The sequence below is a fragment of the Tupaia chinensis genome, unplaced genomic scaffold, assembly GCF_000334495.1.
Source record: "Tupaia chinensis unplaced genomic scaffold, TupChi_1.0 Scaffold000494_1, whole genome shotgun sequence".
NCBI classification, from domain to species: Eukaryota; Metazoa; Chordata; class Mammalia; order Scandentia; family Tupaiidae; genus Tupaia; species Tupaia belangeri.
This window is the reverse complement of record NW_006160006.1, coordinates 94106-121760: the sequence shown is the minus strand read 5'-3', so window position 1 is coordinate 121760 and position 27655 is coordinate 94106. Positions and strand designations below refer to the sequence as shown.

The following is a 27655-nucleotide window of genomic DNA, read 5'->3' as shown; positions in this document are numbered from 1 at the left end:
AAAGACACACAATAGAAAACACGGTATGAATTAAAATAAAAGCTTATCTGGTGGTTCATCGAATTTTAGTGGTGGCATTTTTTTCTGACTGTAGAGAAAACACTGGAATAGCAGCAATACTGGAAAGAAATGAGTGTTCGGTGTCAGGGAAGTCATTTACTCATTAGAAAGGTAAGTTCTGCCGTGTGGGCCTGGGAGGCCTGTCCGCCTGTCCTGAGAGCTGAATGAGGTGCGGGTTCCCATCTTCAGCCCCGCCACAGACAGACCGTGGAGCGTCAGGGAGATGGGGTGGGCAGCTGGAAGACATCTCTCCGCTTCACACCCTCACGGTGTACCTGTCCCCACAGGGCTGAGGGCAGCAGGAAGGGGGCCGCTGGCATTTACTGAGGGTCTCCTGTGTGCTTAGATCCGTGCACTTACCCCGAGAACGAGGCACACAGTGGTTAAGTACTTGCCCAGAGTACACCTGTGGGACCAGGATTCGAACCTAGGCAGTCTGGCTTGAGGGTTTTAGCTAGGAAGCACTGAGTCATGTTGGTCTGAAGTAGGGAGGAAGGTTCAAAAGTAAATACGGTGCGCGCTGCCACCGTGCCTTGTGAGTGCTTTCTGTATCGTCTGCTTCAATGCTTCCAGAAGCTCCCGAGGGCCATGTGCTAGCCCTGAGCTATGCCAGGTGAGAAGAGACCACTCCGATCCATCCAGAATGGCAGTGGTGTCTAAGAGATCATTTGGACATGTGCTTTTAAAATGAAAGAAATATAATGATTTTAATAGCCTTCTAGTCATACTGCAGGAAATTTAGATAATAGCAGAAAAGAAAAAAAAACCATAAAATTCCCACTGCACATTATGGCCAGTCTTATTTTTGGCATATTTCCTAACAGTCCTTTTTAAAATGCCTCTGTGTCGTCTAAATACGGTTGTTAAATGCCTCTGTGTGGTATAAATATAAATACGAGCTTTTTCTCCATGTTTTTATGAAGCCTTCATAACTGTGATTTTTAAACTGATGGTATTTTGGTTTCTTTTTGTATTTTTAATATGGAGCATTTTGAATTTTCTAATAATTGTTAGATGTAGATGTTTAACTTAATTAAAATGTTTTAGAGTTGTATGTCTTTCTTCCTTGAGCAAGAGAGACAGGCACAAAGAGAGTGAGAGAGACAGCTCCGCCAATAGGCTCTGCTCACCACGGTCCCCCCCAGTTTGGCCGTCCCTGGGTCGTGAGCAGGTGTGTGTCCAGTGCACTGAGGGAGGTCTCCACATGTGAACCCAGAACCCTCCCATGTGGGTCAGTGCACAGAACAATGCATTTCACCACTGTGCCACCATCTGGCCCCCTAGTCATTTTTTTTTTTAAGAGAGATTTTTGCTGTAGGGTACGTGTGCTTGCCTCAGAGACAGAAGGTGAGGAATCACACCCCCCCCAAGGGGGATGGCCATGCCACAGTCCCTACTTCTCCATTGTCTTCTTGGGATCTACGCACACACACGCCTAGAGTGAGGTTTAAGCTGCCAGGTCCGGGACTCGAACCGTAGTCGACTACGTGGGAGTCCAGAGACGTAAGCATTACGCCATCTGCTGGCCACCCCCTCGTCTTTTAAGAGGCACCATGCTCTAGAGTTGGGTTATGTAAGCACTTGGCAGCCGAGGTTAACCTCAGAGCCATCTGTCTGTGTCTCTGTTCGCAGGGATCTACCGGACAGAGAAGGACAAAGGCACCCTATACGAGCTCACCTTTAGGGGCGACCAGAAGCACGAGTTCAAGCGCCTCGTTCTGTTTCGACCGTTCGGCCCCATCATGAAGGTGAGGAAGGAGAAGCTCAACATGGCAAGCACGCTGATCAACATCATCGTGCCGCTGGCCAGGCGGGTGGACAAGTTCCGGCAGTTCATGCAGAACTTCAGGTGGGTCTGCCTGCGCGTGCTCGAGAGCACATGGGTGTTCGGGTGCTGCTGTCGCTTCCCCTCACCCCTTCCTTCCCCTGCCGAGTATAGAGCGCCCCTTCTCCCCTTGTTCAACTCTGTCGTCTTCATATGAAGTCGCTCATTTCTGTTTACCTTTCTCTAAAGCAATCCGAACACTCTCACCTGCGAATGTTTACCTCCAGAACTGAAAACGAGGAAGGAGACTTCCATCACAATCCACAGGGAGGGCCTGCTGTGCTTGGCTCGGACTTGCACTGGGGCTCGGTGTGGGCAGTGGAATGGGGACTCAGGATGGAGGAGCCGCGTTCTCGGTCTTCAGAGCAGAAGAATGGATGGATTCAGAATCCACGTTTTATTCCTTTTTAGAGAGAGATTTTTGCTATAGGGTACATACACTCATGGGGGAGACAGAAAGCAGGATAATCACCCCCTGGGGGGATGGCCACGCCGAAATACCTTCTCTTCATTCTGATCTTGGGCACGCACACATATACACCCAGCATGAGTGTTAAGCCACCAGGTCCGGGACTTGAGCTGTGGTCAACTATGTGGGAGTCCAGCAGTGGAACCTTACACTGTCGGCTGGTTCCAGAATCCATTTTTACTCTAACCCATACCTCCTCAGAGATCAAACTTAGAGTCAATGCCAAGAAGGGTGCAAGCACTCGTTTTTGGTAGACCGGGTGGGGACTCACTTTGTGTTGCTGATATGGAGCATGAATGTAGTTACTCCGTGTGTCCATGCTAGGTCTCCCAAGCTGTTCTGGCCAACAGTCACCTATTGGCTGTGGTTGACCAGCTAACTTACTTGTCCAACTCATCTTAGAGATAGGAAGTCCTAGTATCTCATTTTAAACCCTTGAAGCTCAAGCTTATTTTTCATCTTTCACCATTAACCTCATCATTAGAAAGGTAAGTTCTGCCGTGCGGGCCTGGGAGGCCTGTCCGCCTGTCCTGAGAGCTGAATGAGGTGCGGGTTCCCATCTTCAGCCCCGCCACAGACAGACCGTGGAGCGTCAGGGAGATGGGGTGGGCAGCTGGAAGACATCTCTCCGCTTCACACCCTCACGGTGTACCTGTCCCCACAGGGCTGAGGGCAGCAGGAAGGGGGCCGCTGGCATTTACTGAGGGTCTCCTGTGTGCTTAGATCCGTGCACTTACCCCGAGAACGAGGCACACAGTGGTTAAGTACTTGCCCAGAGTACACCTGTGGGACCAGGATTCGAACCTAGGCAGTCTGGCTTGAGGGTTTTAGCTAGGAAGCACTGAGTCATGTTGGTCTGAAGTAGGGAGGAAGGTTCAAAAGTAAATACGGTGCGCGCTGCCACCGTGCCTTGTGAGTGCTTTCTGTATCGTCTGCTTCAATGCTTCCAGAAGCTCCCGAGGGCCATGTGCTAGCCCTGAGCTATGCCAGGTGAGAAGAGACCACTCCGATCCATCCAGAATGGCAGTGGTGTCTAAGAGATCATTTGGACATGTGCTTTTAAAATGAAAGAAATATAATGATTTTAATAGCCTTCTAGTCATACTGCAGGAAATTTAGATAATAGCAGAAAAGAAAAAAAAACCATAAAATTCCCACTGCACATTATGGCCAGTCTTATTTTTGGCATATTTCCTAACAGTCCTTTTTAAAATGCCTCTGTGTCGTCTAAATACGGTTGTTAAATGCCTCTGTGTGGTATAAATATAAATACGAGCTTTTTCTCCATGTTTTTATGAAGCCTTCATAACTGTGATTTTTAAACTGATGGTATTTTGGTTTCTTTTTGTATTTTTAATATGGAGCATTTTGAATTTTCTAATAATTGTTAGATGTAGATGTTTAACTTAATTAAAATGTTTTAGAGTTGTATGTCTTTCTTCCTTGAGCAAGAGAGACAGGCACAAAGAGAGTGAGAGAGACAGCTCCGCCAATAGGCTCTGCTCACCACGGTCCCCCCCAGTTTGGCCGTCCCTGGGTCGTGAGCAGGTGTGTGTCCAGTGCACTGAGGGAGGTCTCCACATGTGAACCCAGAACCCTCCCATGTGGGTCAGTGCACAGAACAATGCACCACTGTGCCACCATCTGGCCCCCTAGTCATTTTTTTTTTTAAGAGAGATTTTTGCTGTAGGGTACGTGTGCTTGCCTCAGAGACAGAAGGTGAGGAATCACACCCCCCCCAAGGGGGATGGCCATGCCACAGTCCCTACTTCTCCATTGTCTTCTTGGGATCTACGCACACACACGCCTAGAGTGAGGTTTAAGCTGCCAGGTCCGGGACTCGAACCGTAGTCGACTACGTGGGAGTCCAGAGACGTAAGCATTACGCCATCTGCTGGCCACCCCCTCGTCTTTTAAGAGGCACCATGCTCTAGAGTTGGGTTATGTAAGCACTTGGCAGCCGAGGTTAACCTCAGAGCCATCTGTCTGTGTCTCTGTTCGCAGGGATCTACCGGACAGAGAAGGACAAAGGCACCCTATACGAGCTCACCTTTAGGGGCGACCAGAAGCACGAGTTCAAGCGCCTCGTTCTGTTTCGACCGTTCGGCCCCATCATGAAGGTGAGGAAGGAGAAGCTCAACATGGCAAGCACGCTGATCAACATCATCGTGCCGCTGGCCAGGCGGGTGGACAAGTTCCGGCAGTTCATGCAGAACTTCAGGTGGGTCTGCCTGCGCGTGCTCGAGAGCACATGGGTGTTCGGGTGCTGCTGTCGCTTCCCCTCACCCCTTCCTTCCCCTGCCGAGTATAGAGCGCCCCTTCTCCCCTTGTTCAACTCTGTCGTCTTCATATGAAGTCGCTCATTTCTGTTTACCTTTCTCTAAAGCAATCCGAACACTCTCACCTGCGAATGTTTACCTCCAGAACTGAAAACGAGGAAGGAGACTTCCATCACAATCCACAGGGAGGGCCTGCTGTGCTTGGCTCGGACTTGCACTGGGGCTCGGTGTGGGCAGTGGAATGGGGACTCAGGATGGAGGAGCCGCGTTCTCGGTCTTCAGAGCAGAAGAATGGATGGATTCAGAATCCACGTTTTATTCCTTTTTAGAGAGAGATTTTTGCTATAGGGTACATACACTCATGGGGGAGACAGAAAGCAGGATAATCACCCCCTGGGGGGATGGCCACGCCGAAATACCTTCTCTTCATTCTGATCTTGGGCACGCACACATATACACCCAGCATGAGTGTTAAGCCACCAGGTCCGGGACTTGAGCTGTGGTCAACTATGTGGGAGTCCAGCAGTGGAACCTTACACTGTCGGCTGGTTCCAGAATCCATTTTTACTCTAACCCATACCTCCTCAGAGATCAAACTTAGAGTCAATGCCAAGAAGGGTGCAAGCACTCGTTTTTGGTAGACCGGGTGGGGACTCACTTTGTGTTGCTGATATGGAGCATGAATGTAGTTACTCCGTGTGTCCATGCTAGGTCTCCCAAGCTGTTCTGGCCAACAGTCACCTATTGGCTGTGGTTGACCAGCTAACTTACTTGTCCAACTCATCTTAGAGATAGGAAGTCCTAGTATCTCATTTTAAACCCTTGAAGCTCAAGCTTATTTTTCATCTTTCACCATTAACCTCAATGTTCTTGAAAGGCAGCAGTGCTGGGTGCAAGGAGGTGGTTGACTCCTCTCCATTTGGTTCATGGGACCAGGCAGTGGCACAGAGTAACGCAAATGGGCCCATGTGGGTCTCCTGGAGCGCACCAGGCATGTGTGCTCTCGATCTGGGCCAGCGAGACTGGGCGGGTGATAGTGTGAAGACCCCGTTAGAGGTGCCTCTCTCTCATGAAATACATGGGCTTAAACATAAGTATTTCTAAATTCTGATTCATCAACTCCTGTCTTTTTGTTTGTTTGTTTAAAGAGTAAAACTAATTTATAATTAGGTTTTTAAAGATCAGAATCAAATAGTATGAGAAGAGCCCTTTGCTCCCTTAACCTGGAGTCCCTCCGTGGCCTCTCTGTGGCGTGGTTCTCCCGGCAACGTGTGTGAACCAGGGATCCGCACCCACCCGGGCAGGCAGCTGCTTGGCTGGCCAGTGGCCCGAAGTCCGTTCTCCTTTGTTCCCACCGAGAGGGACCGGTTCTGGCTCTTGGAGAAGTGACTGGACAAATCCGTTTCCTCTAACACATCATAACCTTCTGAGTCGTCAAGCAGCCATGGCGGCTCCCCTGCCTTTTCTTCCCCAGGTCCAGGGACTCACGTTTCATAGTCCCAGCTCTTGAGCTGTTGAATTGTAATTACTGGCTGGAGTTGTCTTTTGCCATGTTATCAGCTTCGGGGTGGGCTCATCTGTTCGTCTGTCCCCAGATGGTGGAGCACCTTGTCACCTGCACAGTGTCGGCAGGACGAGAGTGAGTGTGTGTGGTCCTGGGTGCTTTCGACCTTCCTTGGTACTGTGCTCGCTCTCTCTCTCTCTCTCTCTCTCTCCCCCCCTCCCAGTATTCTGGAATGGTAGAATGACACTGGTGGATTAAGAGCTTCATCCCGAGGACGACTGAGCCCGAGGCTGGCACTGGGCATCAAATCCAGCCAGTACTCTCCACGACTTGTATGTCCACACCAAGGGCCAGGGTGGAGTGGGTTCCTTTGCTGAGAAGCTGCCCACAGCCGGCCAGATTTGGGCCCGGAGCTTTGTCAGTACGTAGGGCAGTGCTGACCATGTCGGCTTGGTGGGTAGTGCGTACCCCGAGGGGGTGTCTGCTCAGTGAAGGCCCAGCCCTCACCCTGGGAGGAAGTATAGGGGCCTTTCCATCCTGAGAAGAGAAGTCGCCTACTGTGGGTGACACTGAACATGTTTTATTTCCTTCTGGCTGTCCTTGTCCTGGCCCGCGTGGGAACCTCACAGGCGTCACGCGACACTCGTCTCCCACGAATGACCCACGTGTTTCCCTGGGGTGCCTGAGGGTGGGAACGGAGGGGGCTCACCTGGAGGGCCGGCTGCAGCTTCGCTCCTGTTGTATTTCCCTTCTGTGCAGTGGCCCTGGCTTACACCTTCCTTCTTTGTTTTGTTGAAAGTCACCTCACTCCGCCTTTGACACTCCTCTCCTTTCTGTGTGGCTGTTTCTTAGGCTCTCTGGCAGAGGTACCTCCCTCGTGGATGTCGTCTATGACAGCAGGAGAGCTCTAGATTTTTCTCTGGGTCTTTATGTCTGAGCCTCTCCCAGGGTGGAGGGGAAGAATTTCTATGGAAAATATTCTTTGTGAGTTAAACAACTTGATTGAAGGTTATTTATTAATTTTTCCGAGAGACAGGAGAATTAATTGTGTCTGCCCACAACAGGGTCTTCGCACTGCGCACCTGCAGTTTCAACTGTTCTGGCCACGGGCACGTGCACACACACCTGGCACACTCAGGGAGGTCCTGGGATGTGAACCCAGGTCCTTTCCCACGTGCACACAGTTCCATTAGTGCTGACCTGCAGCCTGGTCCCCAGGGTTTATTTTAATCTTTCTCATTTCATCCCAGACTTGTTCGACTTTTATTTCGACTCCTTCCAGTTGGTCTTTATCTTGTTTCCTCCCTTCTCATCCCTTTCACTTTACTTTGTTCTTTTAAGAACTTTTTTGCCATAGAGTACATTCTCTCACCGGAGAGAGACAGAGACAGAGAGAGGGAAAGTGAGAAATCACTCCCCTTAGGGGATGGCCACACAGCAATCCCTTCTCCTCCATTCTTTCCTCTGGTCTTGGGAACACACACACACACACGCACATGTTTGATTTTCAAGGCGTCAGGTTTGGGACTTGAACCAGTCAGCCAGGTGAGAGTGAAGTGCCTTAATTACCATCCCACCTGCTGGTCCCTCACTTTACTTTTTAAACTTTTACCTCCAAAACAAAGACACAGCCCAGTATGCTGTCACCGCATACCAGGTAAATCCTCCTTTCCCCACACCTTTTTAGAGGATGGAGTCTAGCGGGAGCCGTTTTGAAAAACACAAAGGAAACCAAGACTGAGGTGGCGATGGTGTTTCCACTGTGTCATGGTCCTGTCCTCCTAGAGCATGTATCAGTCACCTTGTGCAGGCTTGGGGGCCTCGCGGCAGACAGAGTGCCCCTCCAGAGCTGGCATGTCACTTTCCTGTTGTAAGGTCTCCTGGTAGAGCACCAGGCCCGTGGTATGTTGGGGACAAATGTTCCTTGAGCGGGAAATGAATAAACGCATGGAGCCCTGGAGGGTGGGCCTCACATACTCTGCTTTGCCTTTCTAGAAGCCTCAGCTGACCACAAAGAAAGTAGGCCCATTGCCTCTCTGTTGTGTTTTGAAAACAGGAAGTGCTGTGAATGGGTGAAATAGCACTAGAGGAGGAAACAGCAAAACCCTTAGGGAAACATCTTTGAATGAGAGGGCTTTTATTCAGGCTCAGCGGGTGAGCCTCTCTTGATTCAGGGAGGGATTTTTCCAGCTCTACCTGGACTTTTGAAGCGCAGTATTGCCAGGTTAGGCCTGTGTGCTGTCATTCTACCCTGGCCGAGGACGGTGAAGCATTCTCTGGCAGGCTCCTGAAGAGGGCTTCTGTGCCCGGAGAGCCTGGTTGTCAGTAGGTGGTAATCCAGCCTGCAGGCTCCCAGCTGTGACGGAGTTCTGGGATCCGAAGTCTGTGGTCACACTCCAGGCCTGCGTTCACGGTCCCCTGTCTGCTACTAAGAGCACCGCTGTCTCTCTGGGGTCCGAGGCAGATCTAACATAGGAAGGAAACAGAATTCCTAGAGCCAGGATTGTCACTGGGATGGGCCCTGTGTGTCCCTCCCCAGTGTCACATCATCCTCCGTGGAATTTCTTCCACCTGGAATCCCTCCTTCCTCCCTTCTTCCTTTTTAAACCTGTCCGTCTTTCAAGGCCCCGGCCGTTCGTGGTAAGTGCCATCATCTTCCTCATAAGAGAAACGCAAATACTGGGCAGGTGAGGGGGTGGCCATCCAGAGACACCCCGCCCATCTCTGCCCTCCTGGCTGTCCACTCAGTTTCCTCCAAGACCCTTCGGCACTTTCTGAGAAAGGTGCCCCTTGTGCTCGCCCGCTGCTGTGGGGCAGGAAGCAGACGCGTGTTTTGTCGTTTCCAGGGAGACGTGCATCCAGCAGGATGGGCGAGTCCATCTCACCGTCGTCTACTTTGGGAAAGAAGAAATGAGCGAAGTCAAAGGAATCCTTGAAAACACCTCCAGGTGAGCCCAGCAGGGCCGTGCCCAGGAGCTGGGCCCCGGAGCGCACATCCGAGGCCAGAGCTCCTGCTGGTGCCGGGCCCTTATTCTCCTGGACCTGGTGGGCGAACTGGGAGATGGAGTGATTGATGGATTGCTGGCTGGCAGAGTGTAGGGGGAGTGTGTGTCCGCCTTCCCAAGGAGACCACCCATCTGCCACCTGCCACTGGACTGCTTGCATAGGGGAGGTGGCTCTGCCTGTGGAGATAAGCTGCCCTGAGCTGCCAGGGCGAGGAGCGTGGGCCTCCTTGAGTTCCCCACAGCTAGACGGACTCGCTCCCAGCCCCGCAGACTCGAGGCTTGGCGTGGCAGAGGGGCGATCCCCAGGAGCACGGCTGTGCAGAGAGCACCGTCGAAGCCACGGCTTGAAAGGCTCTGCGTGAGTCCCATGCCCAGATCTCACCCACGTAGCAATGGTCTTCCCTTTCGGCTTTCATTCTTATATGCATTTGGAGATATTACAGGGAAGCCAGTGGGATGGCTAAGATAGTAGCCTTGGTTAAACCTACTCAGATGAACAGGAAAAACTGAACCAAAACTTCAGACCTATGGCTGCTCGTTTATACCCAGTTGACCAGTTACACGGGGAACAAATACATTCAAAGGCAGCATAGATGGACTTTTCTCCCATCAAAATAAACAAACAGGAAGCCCTGCGGTGGCTTCTGCCAGTGAGGAATCCGATGGCACTCCCACGCTGCCCCTTGGTTTTCCACGCAGGGCTTCGGTTCAGAGGTCAGGTGGGTAGTTTCTATGGAAGTGAAGCTCTGAGGGCGGCCAGTGGTAGCAGCAGAAGGGGTCTGGATGGGTCCATGTGTATAGCCAGGCCCTCTGCTCTGAGTTTCTGTAAGTGGTAATACATGGAATAGGTGAAAGTCAGCGGCAAGCCGAGGTTCCAAGAGGGAGCGTGTTTTCTATTTATTTTCATACTCTGTTCTTACTTTTTTATTGGGGACACGAGATCAGAATTAGAGTTATTCAGACATTCTATAACAAAGGTCACAAACCACAGTAGCCCACTGGCCAAGTTTGGTCTCCCACCTGCACCTGTTTTTGTAAATAAAATTTTGTTGGCAGGTCAGTTCCATAACAGAGTGGTTAGGCACTGTGCCTTGGAAACTGTATTCCTCCATGTGGCCAACTGAGGTTTGAATCCTTGTCCCAGTGACTTAGAAATACACTGGGCATGTGTGCACAGGTGCCCCAAATTCTGCTGGGATAGAGAAATGGAGGAAAAAGGATTGCAGTATGACCATGCCACATTTGGGGGGCGGGGGTCTCTCTCTCTTTCTTTCTCTCTCTTTCTTTCTCTCTCTCTGGAAAGTTCATGTGTCCTCTGGCAATTAAAAAAGAAAAAGAAAGAAGTTGTACCGGAATGCACGCACGTGCTTTCCTTACGTATTGTGTGGCTGCTCTGTGCCGCAGCTGCAGAGCTGAGTTCTGACGGAGATTCTTCTGCATGGGCAGCTACTTGGTGAGCTGGGTGCTCAACCACAGACTGCTTGGTGAGCGAATGATGGATACTCTCAGCAAGAAAAGTAAACTCATCTGAGTGGTGGGCACGGTTTACCTAAAACTTTGGAAAACACCCAGCCACCCCATCGAAAACTTTGTTAGAGATGGAGTGGAGGGGTGCTTTCCCGTCATGCTACGTGAATGTTGGCAAAACTGATTTGAACTCCACTTCTCTGTGTTGCCATCCTAACTCTGCTAGAGACACCTAGGATGTCCATGTCCCTGATGCTTAGGGACATGTCCTGCCCCCTCGCAGGGGTGCTCTGACCAGACCACCCCACAGGAATGCTCTCCACCCCCCCCCAGCCGGCACCACACCCCCACCATGCACCTCCCAGGCGACTCTCCCACTACCTTGCTGCACCACACTGGCACTTACTTCTGCCCTTGTCTTTACAGTTCTATTCTCCCCAACTGAGCTTGGGCTTCACCCAGTATTCTCTTCTCCTTGGATTCCCTCCACGTTCCTTTCTGTTCCCTTAGACCCCGGCACCCCCCTGTCCCCCACAACAAAGCCCACCTCAGGGGCTCTGCCTTGTTCCCATCCTCCCTTCCTGAACTCCGACATCCTCACTGTCAGCACTTCCTGTGTTTGGCACTGGGCACACAATTGGTGGTTGATGTTCCCTTCACCCGTCCTAACTGTGGGGCCAGATGGAGGAGTGTTCAGGAGGTGATGCCATGTACCCACCTCTGTACCGACGGCACTTGTCATGGCGCCTTGCCCAGAGAACCGCCAAAGCCTATTCATCAGGAAAAAGCTAATACCAGAAAGGTAGCAAATTGGTACACATGGTAATCTAGGTATAAACGTGTGTGTGTGTGTGTGTGTGTGTGTGTGTGTTTCAATGTATTTTTATCATTGTTGTAAGGTGGCAAAACTTCTGTTCATAGTTTTCAATAATAGCTATTATGTGCATGAATTATCTTATTTAATATTCATTGTAACAAAATGAGATAGATTTTCTTATTTGTCTCCCTTCATAAATGAGCAAACTGAGGCTTAAAGCCCTGATTCACGTTGTCGTTTCTGGCACACGGGAAGTTCCAGGACTCACAGTCGGAACACAGGGCCAGCCTTTCACTCCAGTGTGCGTCCTCCTGAACCTGCAGGTCTTCGTTGTTGCTAATAAGATTTGCAATCAGACAAATGAAATACGTTTCATGTGGACATCAGCATTGTGATTAAACTCTACCCAGTGCAGATAAATGCATATATTTTAGGAATATCTTTCTAAAAATCTCTTGCTCGATGACTAGTATGCAGTGTTTTACACTCTCTCTCTCCCTAGGTTAATGCTTACTCGAGTGAATTTTACATTTCGGTTGATTGCTATAGGTCAGTGTTTTTGCAAACTCCTGTTGGTGATTCTTTAAAGGGTTATGAAAATTAGTAGGTTGTCCAGTGGTTTTGAAAAAATGAATTAGAATAGGATAAAAAATATTAAAGTGACTCACAGGAAGTAAAAGATACATATCATTTTATGAAGCTTTAATTCCTGTGTGTGTACTATGTTATGATGTATGGTATAGTCCTTTGTAAGGATTACAGTCAAAACGTTTCCAAGCCACCGCCCTAGATAATAGGACAAGTCAGCTCTCACTATCTACTTCTTTTTAATTTTTTTTTGGAGAGGTTTTGGCTACAGGGTGCGTGCGCTCGCCAGACAGAGACAGACAGAGAGACAGAAAGTGAGAAATCACCCCCAAGTGGGGATGACCATGCTGCAAACCCTTCTCCTCTGTTCTCCTCTCGGGATCTTGGGCACGCATGCACACTCGCCCGGTGTGAGTTTAAGCCACCGAGTCCGGGACTCGAACTGCGGTCGACTATGTGGGAGTCCAGCAACATAGCCATTATGCTAACTGCTGGTCCCTCTACTTCTTATTTTACAGATATTTTTAAACTTTAGTTTATCTCAGATTAAAACCTAGCTCAGTAGTTCTCAAATATAAATATACTTTAGAATAACCTAGGTTTTTATCTGTTGTTTTCTTTTAGGTTTTTGCTGTAGGGTGCATGCACTCACTGGAGAAAGACAGAGAGAGGGAAAGTGAGAAATCACTCCCCAGGCAAGTGGCTATGTCACATTCCCTTCTCTTCCATTCTTCTCTCAGTATTTTGGGCATGCATACATATGTACCCAGTGTGATTTTCAAGTCACGAGATGTGGGACTTGAGCCATATTTGGCCATGGGGGAGTGTAATGCCTTAACCACTAAGCCACCAGCTGGCCCCCACAGTCTGTTTCTTAAAAAAAAAAGAAAGAAAAGAAAAGAAAATGCATATTTCATGGACCTAGCGCCAGAAATTCTGTGTCAGTAGGCCAGGGATAAATCTAGAAATCAAACAAAGACATCACAGGAAAGAAAACTATAGAAAAGAAAATGGAAAATATCCTTTATGAATATAAATACAAAAATTCTCAATAAAGTACTGGCACACTGAATCGAGCAACATGTAAAGAGGATTATATAATATTATCAAGTAGAATTTATCTCAGGAATGCAAGGTTGGTTCAATATACAAAAATTGTTGTAATATAATTACAATCATTGTAATATATTGTGTTAACAGATTAAGTACAGAGGCCACATGACCACTTTCAGTACACAGAGAAAAATCATTTGATGAAAATTTGACACCTTTTCATAATTAAAAAATAAACAACTCAACAAACTATGAATAAAAGATCATTTCTTCAGCCTTTATAAGGGCATGTACAAAAATCTCATTAATAAAAAATTGGCTAAAAGCTTTCCCTGTAAGATGAGGAACAAGACAAGGATATATATTCTCACTACTATTCAACATTGTACTGGGATTTCTAGACAGGACAGCTGGAGAAGAAAAGAAATAAGAAAGCATCCAGATTGGAAAAGAAGGAATATATTAAAATATTTGGTATAGTTAAAACTATCTCTATTCACAGAAGACATCATCTTCTACAAAGAAAATTGTAAAGAATGTGCTACAGAAAAAAAAATACTACTGTGGTCAATAAACATGTTCAGCAAAGTTGAGGGATACAAGATCATATATGAAAGTTAGTTGTATTTCTATACACTATTAATGAATAATCCGAAAATGAAATGAAGAAAACAATTCCAAATTATAATAGCATCAAAAAGTGTAAAATACTTAGCAATAAATTTAATTTAAAAAGTTCAAGGCTTTTGTATCAAAAACTACAGCATATCCTTGAAAGGAATTAAAGAGGCCTCAATAAATGGAAGGACATCCCATTTATTGAGCTTGTCAGTTCCTTAATGGTTTAAACATATTGTTTAGATGGCAGTACTCATCAAACTGATTTACAGGTTCAGTACAGTTTCTAATAAAATCCAAGCTGGCTTTTTTGTAGAAATAGATAAGCTTATTCTAAAATTCACATGAAGTGCAAAGGACTCTAACTAAAACCATCTAAAGAAAGATATTGGAATTGGAAGACTCACCCTCCCAATGTTAAAACTTACTATAAAATTATAGTAATTAAGACTGCGGTATTGACACAAGGATAGACATGAATCAATGGAACAGAACTGAGAGTCTAGAAATACACTCATAGATTTATGGTCAACTTATTTTCAGCAAATGTGCTAGACAATTGCATGGAGAAAGAATATTGGGTCATCAGAAAAATCATGACTCATTTTTGTATAGAAAAGCAGAAAAAATATATCATGATTTTCCTGACAATCCAACAGTTCTTTTCAGGAATGGTTCTGGGACAACTGGATATCCACATGCAAGTGAATGAAAGTTGTCTCTGTGTATGTACATCACATCGTATACAAAATTTGAGCCAAAATGGATCAAAGACCTAAGTGTAATAGCTACAACTATAAAATTCTTAGAACAAAACATAAGTATACGTCTTGATGACCTTGGATGAGACAATGATTTTTTTTAGCTAGAACATCTAAAGCACAAGAACATCTAAATCTAAAGAACAAGTGGATAAACCCATCAAAACCAAAAACTTCTGTACTACCGTGAAAGTGAAAAGACAGCTTACATAATGGGAGAAAATATCTGCAGATCATAATCTATAAGAGTCTAGTATCCAATATATAAAAAGAACATTTACAATTCAACAGTAAGAAGACAACCCAATTTAAGTATTTACAGAAGATTTGCGTGAACATTTCTCCGAAGATGATACATGAATGGCCAGTAAACACAGGAAGAGATGGTCAAGATCATCAGACATTAGAGAAATCCACATTAAACCCACAGTGCACATCACAACCACTGGGATGGTTGTAATTCAGAAGATTGACAATCACAGCATAATCAAGGGTGCAGAAAAATCTTGTCCATTTCTAACGGGAAGGCAAAATGGTACAGCCACTGTGGGAAACAGTGTGGCATTTCCTTAATGGTTTAAACATAGAATTATCACATGGTCCAATGGTTCCCTTGCCGTATATACCAAAGAAAACTGAAAATGGTATTCAAACAAAAAACTAAACCATTATGTGAACTTCGCCTGAATAAAATGTATACATACAAATGCACACACATGCACACACAAGGAGACTTCAAAAAGTTTATGGAAAATGGAATTAAAGTGTGAAATTATTTTGGTGATGCAAATTTTGAAATCCATGGGTAGATTTCTCATAACATGCATTTTCCGCGAACACGGTGAAGACCCTTGTACTTTGTGTCTTGTTCTCTGTCATCGTACCATTGGGGGAGGGGTGGAGGAGGAGTCACGGATTGATAAGGAAACTGCACAAACTCATTTTCCCACTTCGCAATCTCACACTGCGCTTTAGCAAAGGTGCCCAGCAGCTTGGTGTGGTGTTCAGATTGCCACTCTTATTTTTCAACAAAAACACCATGATGGAGGCCTCACGCCAGCCCTCGGAATCTCATTATTTTTCTGTTTTTCAGCAGATTGGTACCTGCCAAAGCTGGCTTTGATTTCCTCATTTAAAACAAAACAAAACAAAATTATGTGTATACAATGGGGAAAAAAGGCAATCAGCGCACGCAGCCTGGAAGATGGGGAATTGTAATTAGCAGAGGCCTGGGCCTGCATTGCAAGCACTCTGAGTTTCCAGCATCCATTTGCTCTTCTTAATGGACTGTGCTTCATTTTCAATGGAATTTTAGTACCAATGGAGAGGCAAAATTGAGTTCCCTTAAAGAAACTTGCTAGGGTCCATTAGGTGGCATGGTGGTTAAAGTGCTGGACTTTCACATAGCCAACCATGGTTCAAATCCCAAACCCTGCAGCTTGAGGGTCACACCAGGCATGTGTGTGCATGTGCCCAGAATCCCAAGAGAAGAGTAAAGGAGAAGGGATTACGGCATGGTCATCTTCTCTGGAAGGGTGATTTCTCTCGGTCTCTCTCCGGTGAACACACACACTCTTAAAACAAAAACAAAAAGATAGGAAGGAAGGAAGGAAGAAGGAAGGAGAAAGAGAAGAAAAGTAAAGAAAAGAAAGAAAGAAAACAAAAGAAAGAAAGGGAGAAAAAAAGAAAAGAAAAAAAAAAGAAAAGGAAGGAAGAAAGAAGAAAAAGAAACTTGCTACAGCAAGCTTATACATGTTCTAGGAAACCCAAGTCTAGGAAATTCTAAATTAATGGTTTAAAGTGCCATTTTCCACTATGGCTAAGTGGGTAGCATGTTTTGTTTGAAATACTCAGTGCACTCAAATGTCCTCAGTAAGTGGAACTCATAAGTGATTTTGACATTTAGGACTACAAGATTTAAATTTAAAATTATACATTGACTACCATATTAGTTTCTATGTACATTTCTTAAGTTTTGTTTTTTTTTTTTAATAAAGGACTATTGTGGGAAGTGTCACATTAAGAGAATTTCTTCGGAGTTGTGGGGAAAGTTCATATTAGAGTAAATCATATTAGACTGCAAGGTCCTTTATCATGTTTAATCCAGCAATTCTGGGAAATGGAAGTCAATTAGGGAAATTTAATCTCCAGTAGAAGCAGTAGCTTCCTCAGGTCATTATAACTGCTCTAAAAATGACTGTATAACTTAGAGGAGTCCCCGTGTGCCAGGTTTATTACATAAAAGAAAGGAATTAAAGAAGAACTTCCAAGAATTTCACCAGTTGATAATACAACTCAAGAAGAAAAGAAAGAATAATTATGAATAATGAGGTCTTTTGGAACCATAGTTCAAATTTGTGTAGGAAATGATATAAAATAAAATGCAATGTCCCATCCTCCTGTGATAAATGTCCTTACACTGTTACTGTAGGCAGGACATGAAATATGCCTTTCTGGTTTTCACATTTTTGTTTTCTTAATTTGCTATAGGGCACATGCGCTCACGAGAGAGAGAGAGAGAGAAAGAGAGAGAGAGAGAGAGGGAAAGCACCACCGGGGGAGGGGGGAGACCACGCTGCTCTCTCTTCTCTCAGAACTGGGGGTGCATGCACAACATGCTTGTTTTTCAAGACGCGAAGTCTGGGATTCACACTGTGCAGTTGGCCATGTGAGATTCAGCCACCTTAATCAACATGCCACCAGTTGGCCCTATAATTTCTTCGTATCAGCAAATCAAATATTGAAAACTAAAATGGAACTTATTTTCCTTAGCTCTCTTTTTTCTATTACTTACATATGTATCTGTTTCTTAAAAGCTTATCCTTCCAAATCCATTGGTCACAACCTCTTTCTGACAGGGGAGGTGGTCTTATACAAGGACAGGGCTCCCCTTGAGTGAGTTCCAGGGGAAGCATTTCCAGGCAGCACCCTGCACGGAACAGATCTGACATGAGCTCAGTGCTCCCCGTTTATTTCTCTTTTGATTCACACAGACGAGAGAGAGAGAGAGAGAAAGAGAGAGAGAGAGAGAGGGAAAGCACCACCGGGGGAGGGGGGAGACCACGCTGCTCTCTCTTCTCTCAGAACTGGGGGTGCATGCACAACATGCTTGTTTTTCAAGACGCGAAGTCTGGGATTCACACTGTGCAGTTGGCCATGTGAGATTCAGCCACCTTAATCAACATGCCACCAGTTGGCCCTATAATTTCTTCGTATCAGCAAATCAAATATTGAAAACTAAAATGGAACTTATTTTCCTTAGCTCTCTTTTTTCTATTACTTACATATGTATCTGTTTCTTAAAAGCTTATCCTTCCAAATCCATTGGTCACAACCTCTTTCTGACAGGGGAGGTGGTCTTATACAAGGACAGGGCTCCCCTTGAGTGAGTTCCAGGGGAAGCATTTCCAGGCAGCACCCTGCACGGAACAGATCTGACATGAGCTCAGTGCTCCCCGTTTATTTCTCTTTTGATTCACACAGTGTTTACCGACCACCCACTGAGCCCCATGTATCATTTACTGAATGCTGCTGGATAATCCCTGAAGACAGAGAGAAAGTTAGGAAAACAATCGCTGTCACAGAGGGGTGAGAGCATCTTGCAGTTGTCTGTAGAAACAGAGGCACCAGAAGGCACCAGGACAGGAGTTCCGGGCTCTCCAGTGCCTGTTACTGGTTGATGGTTCTTCCCAGACCTGCGATGACTCTGTCTCCACCCTGCCTCTGTACACTGGTGTCCAGCTCCCTGCTGAGGGCCTGGCGAGCTGTCGAGGCTTTGGAGTGAAGCCAGCATGTGCCTGGGCCACCTGGCTGGCAGTGACAATGTACTGGGTCGTTAGAAAAGTCATGATGCATTTTTGCATAGAAAAACAGAAAAATACGTCAGGAATTTCCCGACAACCTAATATTTTGCCTGCTGGCCAGTGTGGTGAGGGGGGCTGAGGAGGCCAGGCAGAGCTGGTCCTGGCAGCATCCGGTGTGGCTGCAGGGAAGGCTATACACGATATGCATGTGAGTGGCAGGGACTGGACAGAGCCAGGGCCACCTCCTGGGCTTTCCATGGGGCTCGCTCTTTTTGTAGCCATGGGTTTGAGGTGCAGCTTCAGATTGGGTCCTGTTGCAGGTGTTAACATGGATGCTCTTGGGACCAGCAGTTAGTGTAATGGCTATGTCGCTGGACTCCCATGTAGTCGACCGTGGTTTGCGTCCCAGACCCGGTGTGCATGCGTGCCCAGGATCCTGAGAGGAGAAGGAATTGCGGCGTGGCCATCCCCCCGGGGGGTGATTTCTCACTTTCTGTCTCTCTGTCTGTCTGGCGAGCGCACGCGCCCTATAGCAAAAACTTCTTTAAAAAAAAAAACTCTTGTCCTTGTGGAAAGGTTGGGTGTCGAGAAGGGAAGCGATTGCCTTTCGCAGGAGGCCAAGTAAGGGGTTCCCAGCACCTATTCCCCCCGAACTGACTTTCTCTAGAAGCAGCACAGTGAAACATGGGGGTTGACATACTTTTTTTTTTTCTTTTTGTAGAGAAAGATATTTGCTACAGGGTGCATGTGCTCACCAGAGAGATAGAGAGACAGAAAGCAAGAAATCACCCCGCAGGGGGATGGTCATTCCACAATTCCTTGTCCTCCAGTCTCCTCTCGGGATTTGGGGCATGCACACACACATGCCTGGCATGAGTTTTAAGTCGCTGGGTCCAGGACTTGAACTACAGTTGACTGTGTGAAAATCCAGCGACCTAACCATTACGCCATCTGCTGGTCCCGAGGATAACATTTTAAGTCGTTTTTAAAAATCCTTTCAAATTAAGTTCATCTCACCTGCCAGGTGACATACCTACCGAGTGCACTGCCCACCCCTTTATCCCAGGACTGTGTCTGACAGGCAAGGCCAGCTCCCTCCCCACCCTGTGTTTTTTAGTCACGCCTCCAGCTGGGTTCAGGGGGTTTTGTACAGAACAGACTAGATGAACCTATACATTGGGTGAGCACACGCACCAGCAACCACTCTCCCCTCTGAATTTGTAGCCAATCAGGTCGGCTTCAGCAATCCATCACCCACAGGCTTGTCATGTCTTCGATGCTATTAGCTCCGTTTGCGGCCTTGCAGTCTCATTGAACTATGCAACGCGGTTTGGCTTCTGAACATGGTTTAACTATTCACTTTCAACATGATTTAACTCTTTGTCATGTCTTCATCAATGGACTAGAATCAGCAAGGAGGAGCATCCTGGTGTCATAATTCCTTTAATGGAGCAGGTTAAGAAACCGCATTGCTGTTCTCTTGACGAAGTTGAGAAACAGAGACACAAAAAGCAACGTAACCATTACATCATCTGCTGGTCCCTCAAATATAAGGTGTTTTTCTAAGTGAAATCTCTGAGGTAGGCCCTGGAAGCCCCTCTGGGTGGAGGCACCTAGATTATGAGGAAAGACCTTCTCACTCGCTGTATTTCAGAATGCAGATTCCCTGCTGTGTAGACCAGCCAGCACAGCACTGCAGTCTTAGGGGTAGGGATCCCCAAAAGGGCAAGGGAAGGGGACCCGCTGCTGGCTGTCAGAAGCTAGGCCCCTGCGTGGTGGGCAAGTCCCCGTGACACCTGGCTGGAGACTCCCTTACATGAGCAGGTAAAAACCCGGGCATCTCTGGTGGGGCCAGGAAAACGAGTCAAGCTGACTCCCAGGAGATGTCTGGGAGATGGGGCAACAGCTACAGGCGCTGCCTGGACCTAGTGCCAGATGTGGCACTGTGAGGGCCTTGGAGCACAACTGCAGTGCTGTGCACAGGGGCATGAACAAGGGCCACTAGCTGCAGAGGGGATTCGGGGCAGAGTTACGGAAGAGGAGGAGAGTCCCTGCATATAGAGCAGTGCCAGAGTGAATGCCGAACCCCGAGAGAATAGACTCTGGGGGTGGAAAGCGGCCTGTGAGCCCTATGATATCTGGATTTTTGCAATAAGGACACCAAGACAAAGAGCTGAGGTGACTTGCCCCAAGTGAATTAGAGGCAGACCTGAGAATCATGCGTATTTCACACACTTATTCAGGAGCGTCTGTGGAGTAGCTGGTGCGGATCAGGTGCACTCTGGGCCCTACATCCAGACTCCCGACACCTACTCCGACTCTTGTTCTTTCTATTCTGAGGCCTTCTACCAGGATCCCCACCGGTAGGGCATGTCAGCCCTCGGACAAACAAGGCTGGGCCCACGGATCCCGAGATACGAAGCCGAGCTCCGTCTCAGATCTGACAGAAGACGCACCTGGAAAGGGTGGCCGAGCCAGTTCCTCCGGTTAAGTTGCCACAGACGGCACAGCTCAGCGCCTCCCGCTCATGACTCTGCTGCGTTGCCCTTTACCCAAGATAGTTACCCAGAACGCAGACTTTTAAAAATGGAAATGCTGTCTGTCCCTCTGACGACATTGATTTGAGGGAGAGCTGGAGCATGGAGACAGGCCAGGTTGGGGGAGGCGGGCGTGTGGGGAGAGGCGTCACTGTGAAAAGAAGGTGGCACCAGGAAAACGAGGGACTCGCCAGACGCAGGCCTTGTACCAGCTGGAGCTAGGGCAGCCTAGACGTGGCTCTGTGTGCTAGAGGACAGTGCCTGTCCCGCCAGGCGTGGGGTGAACTCCTGGGCCTTTTTGCTCAAGATGTTCCTCCTTTCAGAGGGTTCTGCGTTCCCCAGGAAGAACAGGAAACTGAAGGACTCGGGTTTACAACCACTGGCCTGGGAATTCTCACCCATCTCATGACAGCGACAGTGACAGCTGATGCGCACCGAGGGCTTGGCAGTTTTCCTGACCAGTAGCTCTGAGCGTATAGAAGCTGTCATTCTTCCTGTTTCGCAGGTGAAGCAACCGAGTTTTGGGAGGTGAATGGGCTTGCTGAGCTAAGCCATAGGAGGCCGGGTCTGGGACGGCCCTAGTCTCCTAACCCCAAGTTGGTCTTCTTCCCCCCCATCCTGTGCTGCTTTGCATGGGGGTGGGAAAGGAATCCAGGTAGAAATCTGACGTTTTGCCTGGCTCCTGGGTTGCAGTTCAGTTGAGAAGGGGCCGGGTGGGCCGTTCTGGGGTGATTGTATTTCCTTGGGTCAGTGAATTCATTTGGGAGCTCAGGAGGCGTGGAGATTGTCTGGGTTGTGTTCCTAGTCTTCACTGGCTCACGTTTTCTCTCTTTTGAGGAATATCCACCATGATGACAGTATGGTGCTCAGTACGGGGAAATTGACAGAGAATTGAGAAACGAACTGGTGTTAAAACTTCACTAGGTAGGGCCGTCAGATGGCGTAATGGTTACATCACTGGATTCCCACATGTTGGACTCTCACATAGTGGACCACAGTTCAAGTCCCAGACCCAGTGGCTTAAAACTCATGTCAGGAATGTGTGCGTGCATGTCCAAAATTCTGAGAGAAGGATGGAGGAGAAGGATTGCAGCATGGCCATCCGCCCTGGAGGGGTGATTTCTCACTTTCTGTCTCTCTGTCTCTTCTTGTCTCTTTGGCAAGCAAAAATCTCTCTTAAAAAACAAATAAACAAAACTTCATAAGGTGTTCTCGTGGCCTCCAATCTCAGTGAGTTCCAGTGAGTCTGGATCACTCTGTCACTGCCAGGATGCAGGATAGCCCCAGTGCCGTCGGGCTTATTAAAGCAACGTGGTGAGATGGGGATGGGCCTGTCGCGCATCTTCCAGGGTCTCTGTTGTCCGGGAAGCATGATCATGCAAGTGACTGTGTCTGGTCATCACTTTAGGGCTGCCAACTTCAGGAACTTCACCTTCATCCAGCTGAGCGGAGAATTTTCTCGAGGAAAGGGACTCGATGTCGGAGCCCGCTACTGGAAAGGAAGCAACGTTCTCCTTTTCTTCTGTGACGTTGACATCCACTTCACCTCGGAATTCCTGAATACATGCAGGCTGAACACGCAGCCAGGTACGGCTCGGCTCCCTCGCACCCTCAGGCGCCACAGCTCTGTCAGGCTCCAAATCATTCTCGCGATGGTTCAGCTGAGGTCCTGCTTCCCAGTCAGCCCATTTTACCCCGGTGGCAAAGGAAAGGAAGGTGACCCGGCCTGCTCTTTCCTCTGATGCTGTATTGTGAGCTCATCTGGCACCATAGTTCTGAGACTCGGTCCCAGGGCTTGTTCATTATCTCTTTTTGGGACCAGCAGTTAGCGTAATGGCTATGTCTCTGAACTCCCATGTAGTTGACCGCGGTTTGAGTGCCAGACGCAGTGACTTAAACTCACTCCAGGCACGTCATGGCCATCCCCCCTGGGGGGGGGGTGGTTTCTGGCTTTCTATCTCTCTATCTCTCCCTGTCTTTCTGGTAAGTACACGCGGCCTATAGCAAAAACTTCTAAAAAAAGAAAACCATTATGTCTTTTCCATGTTACCTGGGCATGCAGCTAGAGTGGACATCTAAGGAGAGAGTGTGGTGGCCCTGGAAAGGCAAACTGTGGACAGTGAGCCAGGAGAAAGGGCCACAAGCAGAAAGAACCCAAATACAAATTATTTTCATGGACTCGACTCATTGGCAGGGCTGGTGTTCAGCTGGTAATTACTGGTATGGCCTGGCCATATAGAAATTCCTCTGTGGAGATTAGTAAAAAAAAAAAGAGCCTCTCCAGTCTCAGTCTACTCCTGTGGCCCAAAGTCACCTTGGCCCCTCAGCAATCCTTGATACCCCTTAACTCAAGCCAATGATTAGGGGTTAATGCTTGCAAAGGCAGGAGGGGACACAGCAGGACTCTTTCACATTCTTGGCCACCATGGAGGCCCAGAGCCAAAGCCACCGATGTCAGTATTTTGAACACTATTCCTGTGCTAAGAAGCCAGAAGTATTTGGGTATATGACCATCTGGTCTACCTGGTACTGCACTTTTTAAAAAAAATTTGTCTTTTTCATGAGAAAAGAGACAGGTACCCTCAACAGGGCCTCCTCCCAAACCCCCAGCCTTCCCACACAGCCAGGAGCACAGGCGCACACGCACCAAGTTCAGGTCAACCTGGCAGAAGCCAGCGCCTTGAGCTTCCTTACAGCCTCTAGCACCCCAGAGTATTGCCCTTCTGCACGGCCTCCATGGCTGGACCCTGGGGCCACACAGTAAGGGCTATTTCAGGATTAAGGGGAAAAGGAAGAGCAGATGCAGACATCAGGGCTGTTTCAGGGAGCCCAGTGCAAGCCAATGTCATAGTTGTGTCTGTCTCTGAGAAAATGCTTGTCTTCTGGCTTGCAGGGAAGAAGGTGTTTTACCCCGTTCTTTTCAGTCAGTATAATCCTGGCATAATCTACGGGCATCACGACACAGTCCCCCCCTTGGAGCAGCAGCTGGTGAGTAATTACCCCGCAGATGCCTCTGTGTGGCTCTGTGTCATGTCTTCCATTACCAGAGCCGCTTGGCCGCGAGGAAAGGTGAGTAGAAATCTGTGGACTGATTCCCCGAGCAGCTTTTAAGCTTGGCCAGACGTGCTGGCCTTTGCTTCTAGCACCTTGGTGATGAAGAGTGCTTGTAACATTTAAGAGTGGAAAATACGTAGGAACAGTCCGTTATGCAAAGGTAGTTTCACGGCTGTATAGTTTCCCTCTCTGATTTTTGGAAACTAGCATTATTGCATCATGGATACAGCACATTTGTTTCTTTATTAGTACAAAATCCGAAACAATATAAAAGGTGAGGTTTTTCCCTATTTGTCAGAGGGAAAGCTGGAGCCTGAAGGGTGGCTCACCAGGCATACCATGAAGCAGTGAGGGACGAGGCCAGCCCAGCCCCTGGATCCCAGCACTTAGGGCCCTGCCCATCCTGCCTCGTCCCCACACCACGGAGCCTCGGTGGGCACTGGCAGCAGAGGTGTGACTGGCAGGGTGGCTTTGAGGGCATTGGAGGGACTTTCGTGCTAAGATCTTGGCTGCAGAGGTTGGGGGCGAGTGGACCCACGTGGTCCCCAGCGCTGTGAGGGCCAAGATGTCTCTGTTGTCACAGGGAGTTCGTCCCTCCTACAGAGAGCAGTGTGGGCTATGGGAGAGGGGCGGGCTGTGTGTGGGCACATCTTTCCAGAACTTGGTCCCTGTTCATCTACCAGTGATGTCACAGAGAGAGGAAGTGACCTCTGTGCCCAAGCCGGGCTGTGATCTCCTCAGTCATGATGGCTGTCCGAGCTGTTCCGGCTCCAGCGGAATCTCTGGGGCGTGTTCCCTCTGCGGGCCGCCTGCTCCTCGTTGTTCTGGGTAGCTCTGCCCCAGGGAGTCAGAGCCATGCTCCTGTCCACTGAGCACCCCGTAGGGTGGAGGGTGGACACCTGACAGGCCACGTCTCCTGAGCTGCCAGGCAATGGGAGAGAAAACCGACTTCCATGGAAACACGTGTCCTGTGAAATGATCTGACTCGTGTTTAAGTGTCCAGAAGTGGCAAAGCCCATTCTCCCAGCCCTGTCCCATGGCCTTCGCCCTCCCTGCCCCACTGAGCTTCTGGCAGCTGTAGAACCTTCTTCTCAGAAAGTTGCAGCTTCAGGTGCCGCCCGGTTTGGGCCAGGTCCTTTCTCACTCCTGTCCTAGCGCGCTGTCACCTGGGGGCCAGCGCAGGTGGTGCCACTGCAGTTCCCTCCCTCTTGAAAGCTTATGCCCCAGGTGTGCGCCCCCTGGTGGGCCGCGTGTGTGTCTGTGCTCTAGGTGTGCGCCCGCTGGTGGGCTGGGTGTGTATCTGTGCTCTCTGCAGAAAACAGTGAGTTCTCTTTTTCCCAGGAACCAGTTTCCACTACTCGTGAGTGACATCACCCCCACTGGACAGATCCTTCCTGTTTCCTTTCTGTACGCATTCTAACTTCTCAGAGGGCTCGAGGGGGAACCAGCATACAGGATTTATTTCCTTTCGACCAATCAGAACAAAAGTTCCTTTGCTTTTAATAAAGTACTGATCTGACATTGGAAGTGATTAGTCTTTCCACCTCAGACTCATAAAGACCTTACTGACTTCGCTATCTGAAGGTTTTACCTTTATCATTCTTGCAGAGAAGCAGGAGCAAAGGAAAGCTTGAGGCCCGGCATGGTTAGGCAAGATTCCGGACCCTCAGAGTAGGTGGTCAGAGCAGAAACCACCACGACCCTCTGTGTCCACTGTATCCACCGCTAGGGACTCCAGGTTATCTGCAACCTGCAACATTTACTTCCGAACACACCTTAGACCTCCCCTGGAGCACCTAGGTCTGACCTTTTGTGCGTGTTTTGTCAGTGAAATAGCAGTTCTCTCTGAGATGGAGAAATTCCCAGTACCCTCCCCTGAAAAGTTTGATTGCGTTCTGGCCGGGTGAGAGGCAATCCTGGAGCACCCACGGGGGAGGAGCTGGGAGGACCGAAATGTTTCACACACGGGCCCAACCTGGGAGAGCACTTGACTCACTCTCTCTCTTTACGGAGGTGGGGTGACTTCTTCCCAAGAATGCAGACAGCGAGAGGGAGCTCAGGCCCGGCTAGGATCTCCTCCCTGGAGAACTGTGGAAAGAGGTTGCTGAGGGTGTAGGTGAGAGCTGACGTACAAGGAAATGGCCTACAAAAATCGCGACGGGGACCATCAACCTGCACAGATTGATAGAGAATAGAATGCGTCGCGGTGAGAAAGTCTAAGAAGTAGTGACTGGAGATGGGTAAGCTAGGAAGGGGTTCCCACGGAGGGTGCTTTCAGCTGGATCTTACAGGACAGACAGGCAGCTTCCAGGTTATCTGTGCTATGTATGCACACGCACCCGTGTGTGTGGTTAAATCCTCCATAGCTTTCCCTTCGATACATCCGTAGCAGAGGTGAAAGGAGAACCCAGATCCCAGTGCAGCCGTAATAAAAGCTACTTCCTCGTGCAAACAGCAGCAGCCTCTTACAGCAGCCCCCGCCCCCCCCTGACCCCCGCAAGCTCTCATCTCATCAGTGGCTGAGCCCGTTACTTCTGGCAGCTACTGCCTCTGCCAATTGGTAATACTTCGCTGCAGACTAAAGCCAAATTTATGACTTTCTATATGGTTTCAGACTCCTTGGTTTTTTACCTGTAAGTACCGACCATTAGTAATAAGTAATAAGTGAAATCAGGGGATTTTATACCATTATTAAATTTTGTGCTATAAACCACAAGATAAAATTTGCTGGTGCTTCACTGTAGATGCAGCTCTCTGGGAAAGGAATGACTATAATTTAAATAAATATTAACTTTCAACACTCCACTTCCCTGGTTCAAGCTCTGTTCATTTTTGCTTAGAACACTGTAGGAACCTCCTTTCAGTTCTGTCTTCAGGTTTCCTCCCTTCCCTACATTCCAGGCTTCCCTTCACCCTCTGCCAGAGATATGTTTAAAACACAGATTAATCTCTCTCTCTCTTTTTTTTTTTGAGAGGTTTTTGCTATAGGGCACGTGCGCTCACCAGAAAGACAGAGAGAGACAGAGAGACAGAAAGCGAGAAATCACCCCCCAGGTGATGGCCACGCCGCAATCTCTTCTCTTCCTTTCTCCTTTCCTCTTGGGCATGCATGCACACGCGCCCGGCGTGAGTTTAAGCCACCAGGTTCAGGACTCGAACCGTGGTCGACTTCATGGGAGTCCAACAACATAGCCATTACACCAGCTGCTGGTCCCAATCCCACTATTTAAAAAAATATATTTTTGTGGCATAAAGCCAGTAAACATTTAATAACCCATTCCTTAAAAGGGGGCAGAGAGAGCCCTGGTTTGTAGTGTTTGCCAATTTCTGTGGTGTCAGTACTCCCACTGTAGGTAGCTCTTTCAGCCACCAGCGTGTTGCCACTGAGCAGAGCCAGGAACGTGTCTGCTCAGTCCCTGTGAGCTGGCACAAGCTGCTCCAGTCCCAAGGCCCCAGGTCCTCATGAATTGCCCTCCACAGACCAGCTCTTGCAGCCGCCTTAGAACACATCTGTAAACCTGGCAGCTGGCACATGACTGGCACCTGCTCAGTGTAGCGCCAAGCTGGACTTGCCGTCAGGTGAGCGCACCTGCTCCGGGTCCCCTCTGGGCCGGCGTTCTGCCTCAGAGCCACCTCCTGACCATCCGGAGCCCACAGCGTCTAACGCAGACTCCGATGGCTTCGTGCCCCTCCATCAGTGCGTGCACTGTGTCTGGCTCCTGCCACACCCTCACTGATTACACCCTAACTCTCTGCCCCCATTCAGAAAGGATTTCACCAGTGACCTGCATTCAGCGCCACTTCTGTGTGTGGCC

At 48.4% G+C, this 27655-nt stretch overlaps 1 protein-coding gene across 3 annotated transcripts in view; it reads left to right on the top strand.

The window, feature by feature from the left end:
- Positions 1–27655, top strand: part of CSGALNACT1 (chondroitin sulfate N-acetylgalactosaminyltransferase 1) — a 248109-nt gene that overhangs the window by 211215 nt on the left and 9239 nt on the right. For all 3 annotated transcript variants that reach the window (XM_027774926.1, XM_006156434.2, XM_027774928.1), the window contains 4 exons: positions 1693–1909; positions 8984–9085; positions 22195–22373; positions 23680–23774. In XM_027774926.1, coding sequence (XP_027630727.1) covers positions 1693–1909; positions 8984–9085; positions 22195–22373; positions 23680–23774 — 593 coding nt within the window. The remainder of the gene's footprint in view (positions 1–1692; positions 1910–8983; positions 9086–22194; positions 22374–23679; positions 23775–27655) is intronic.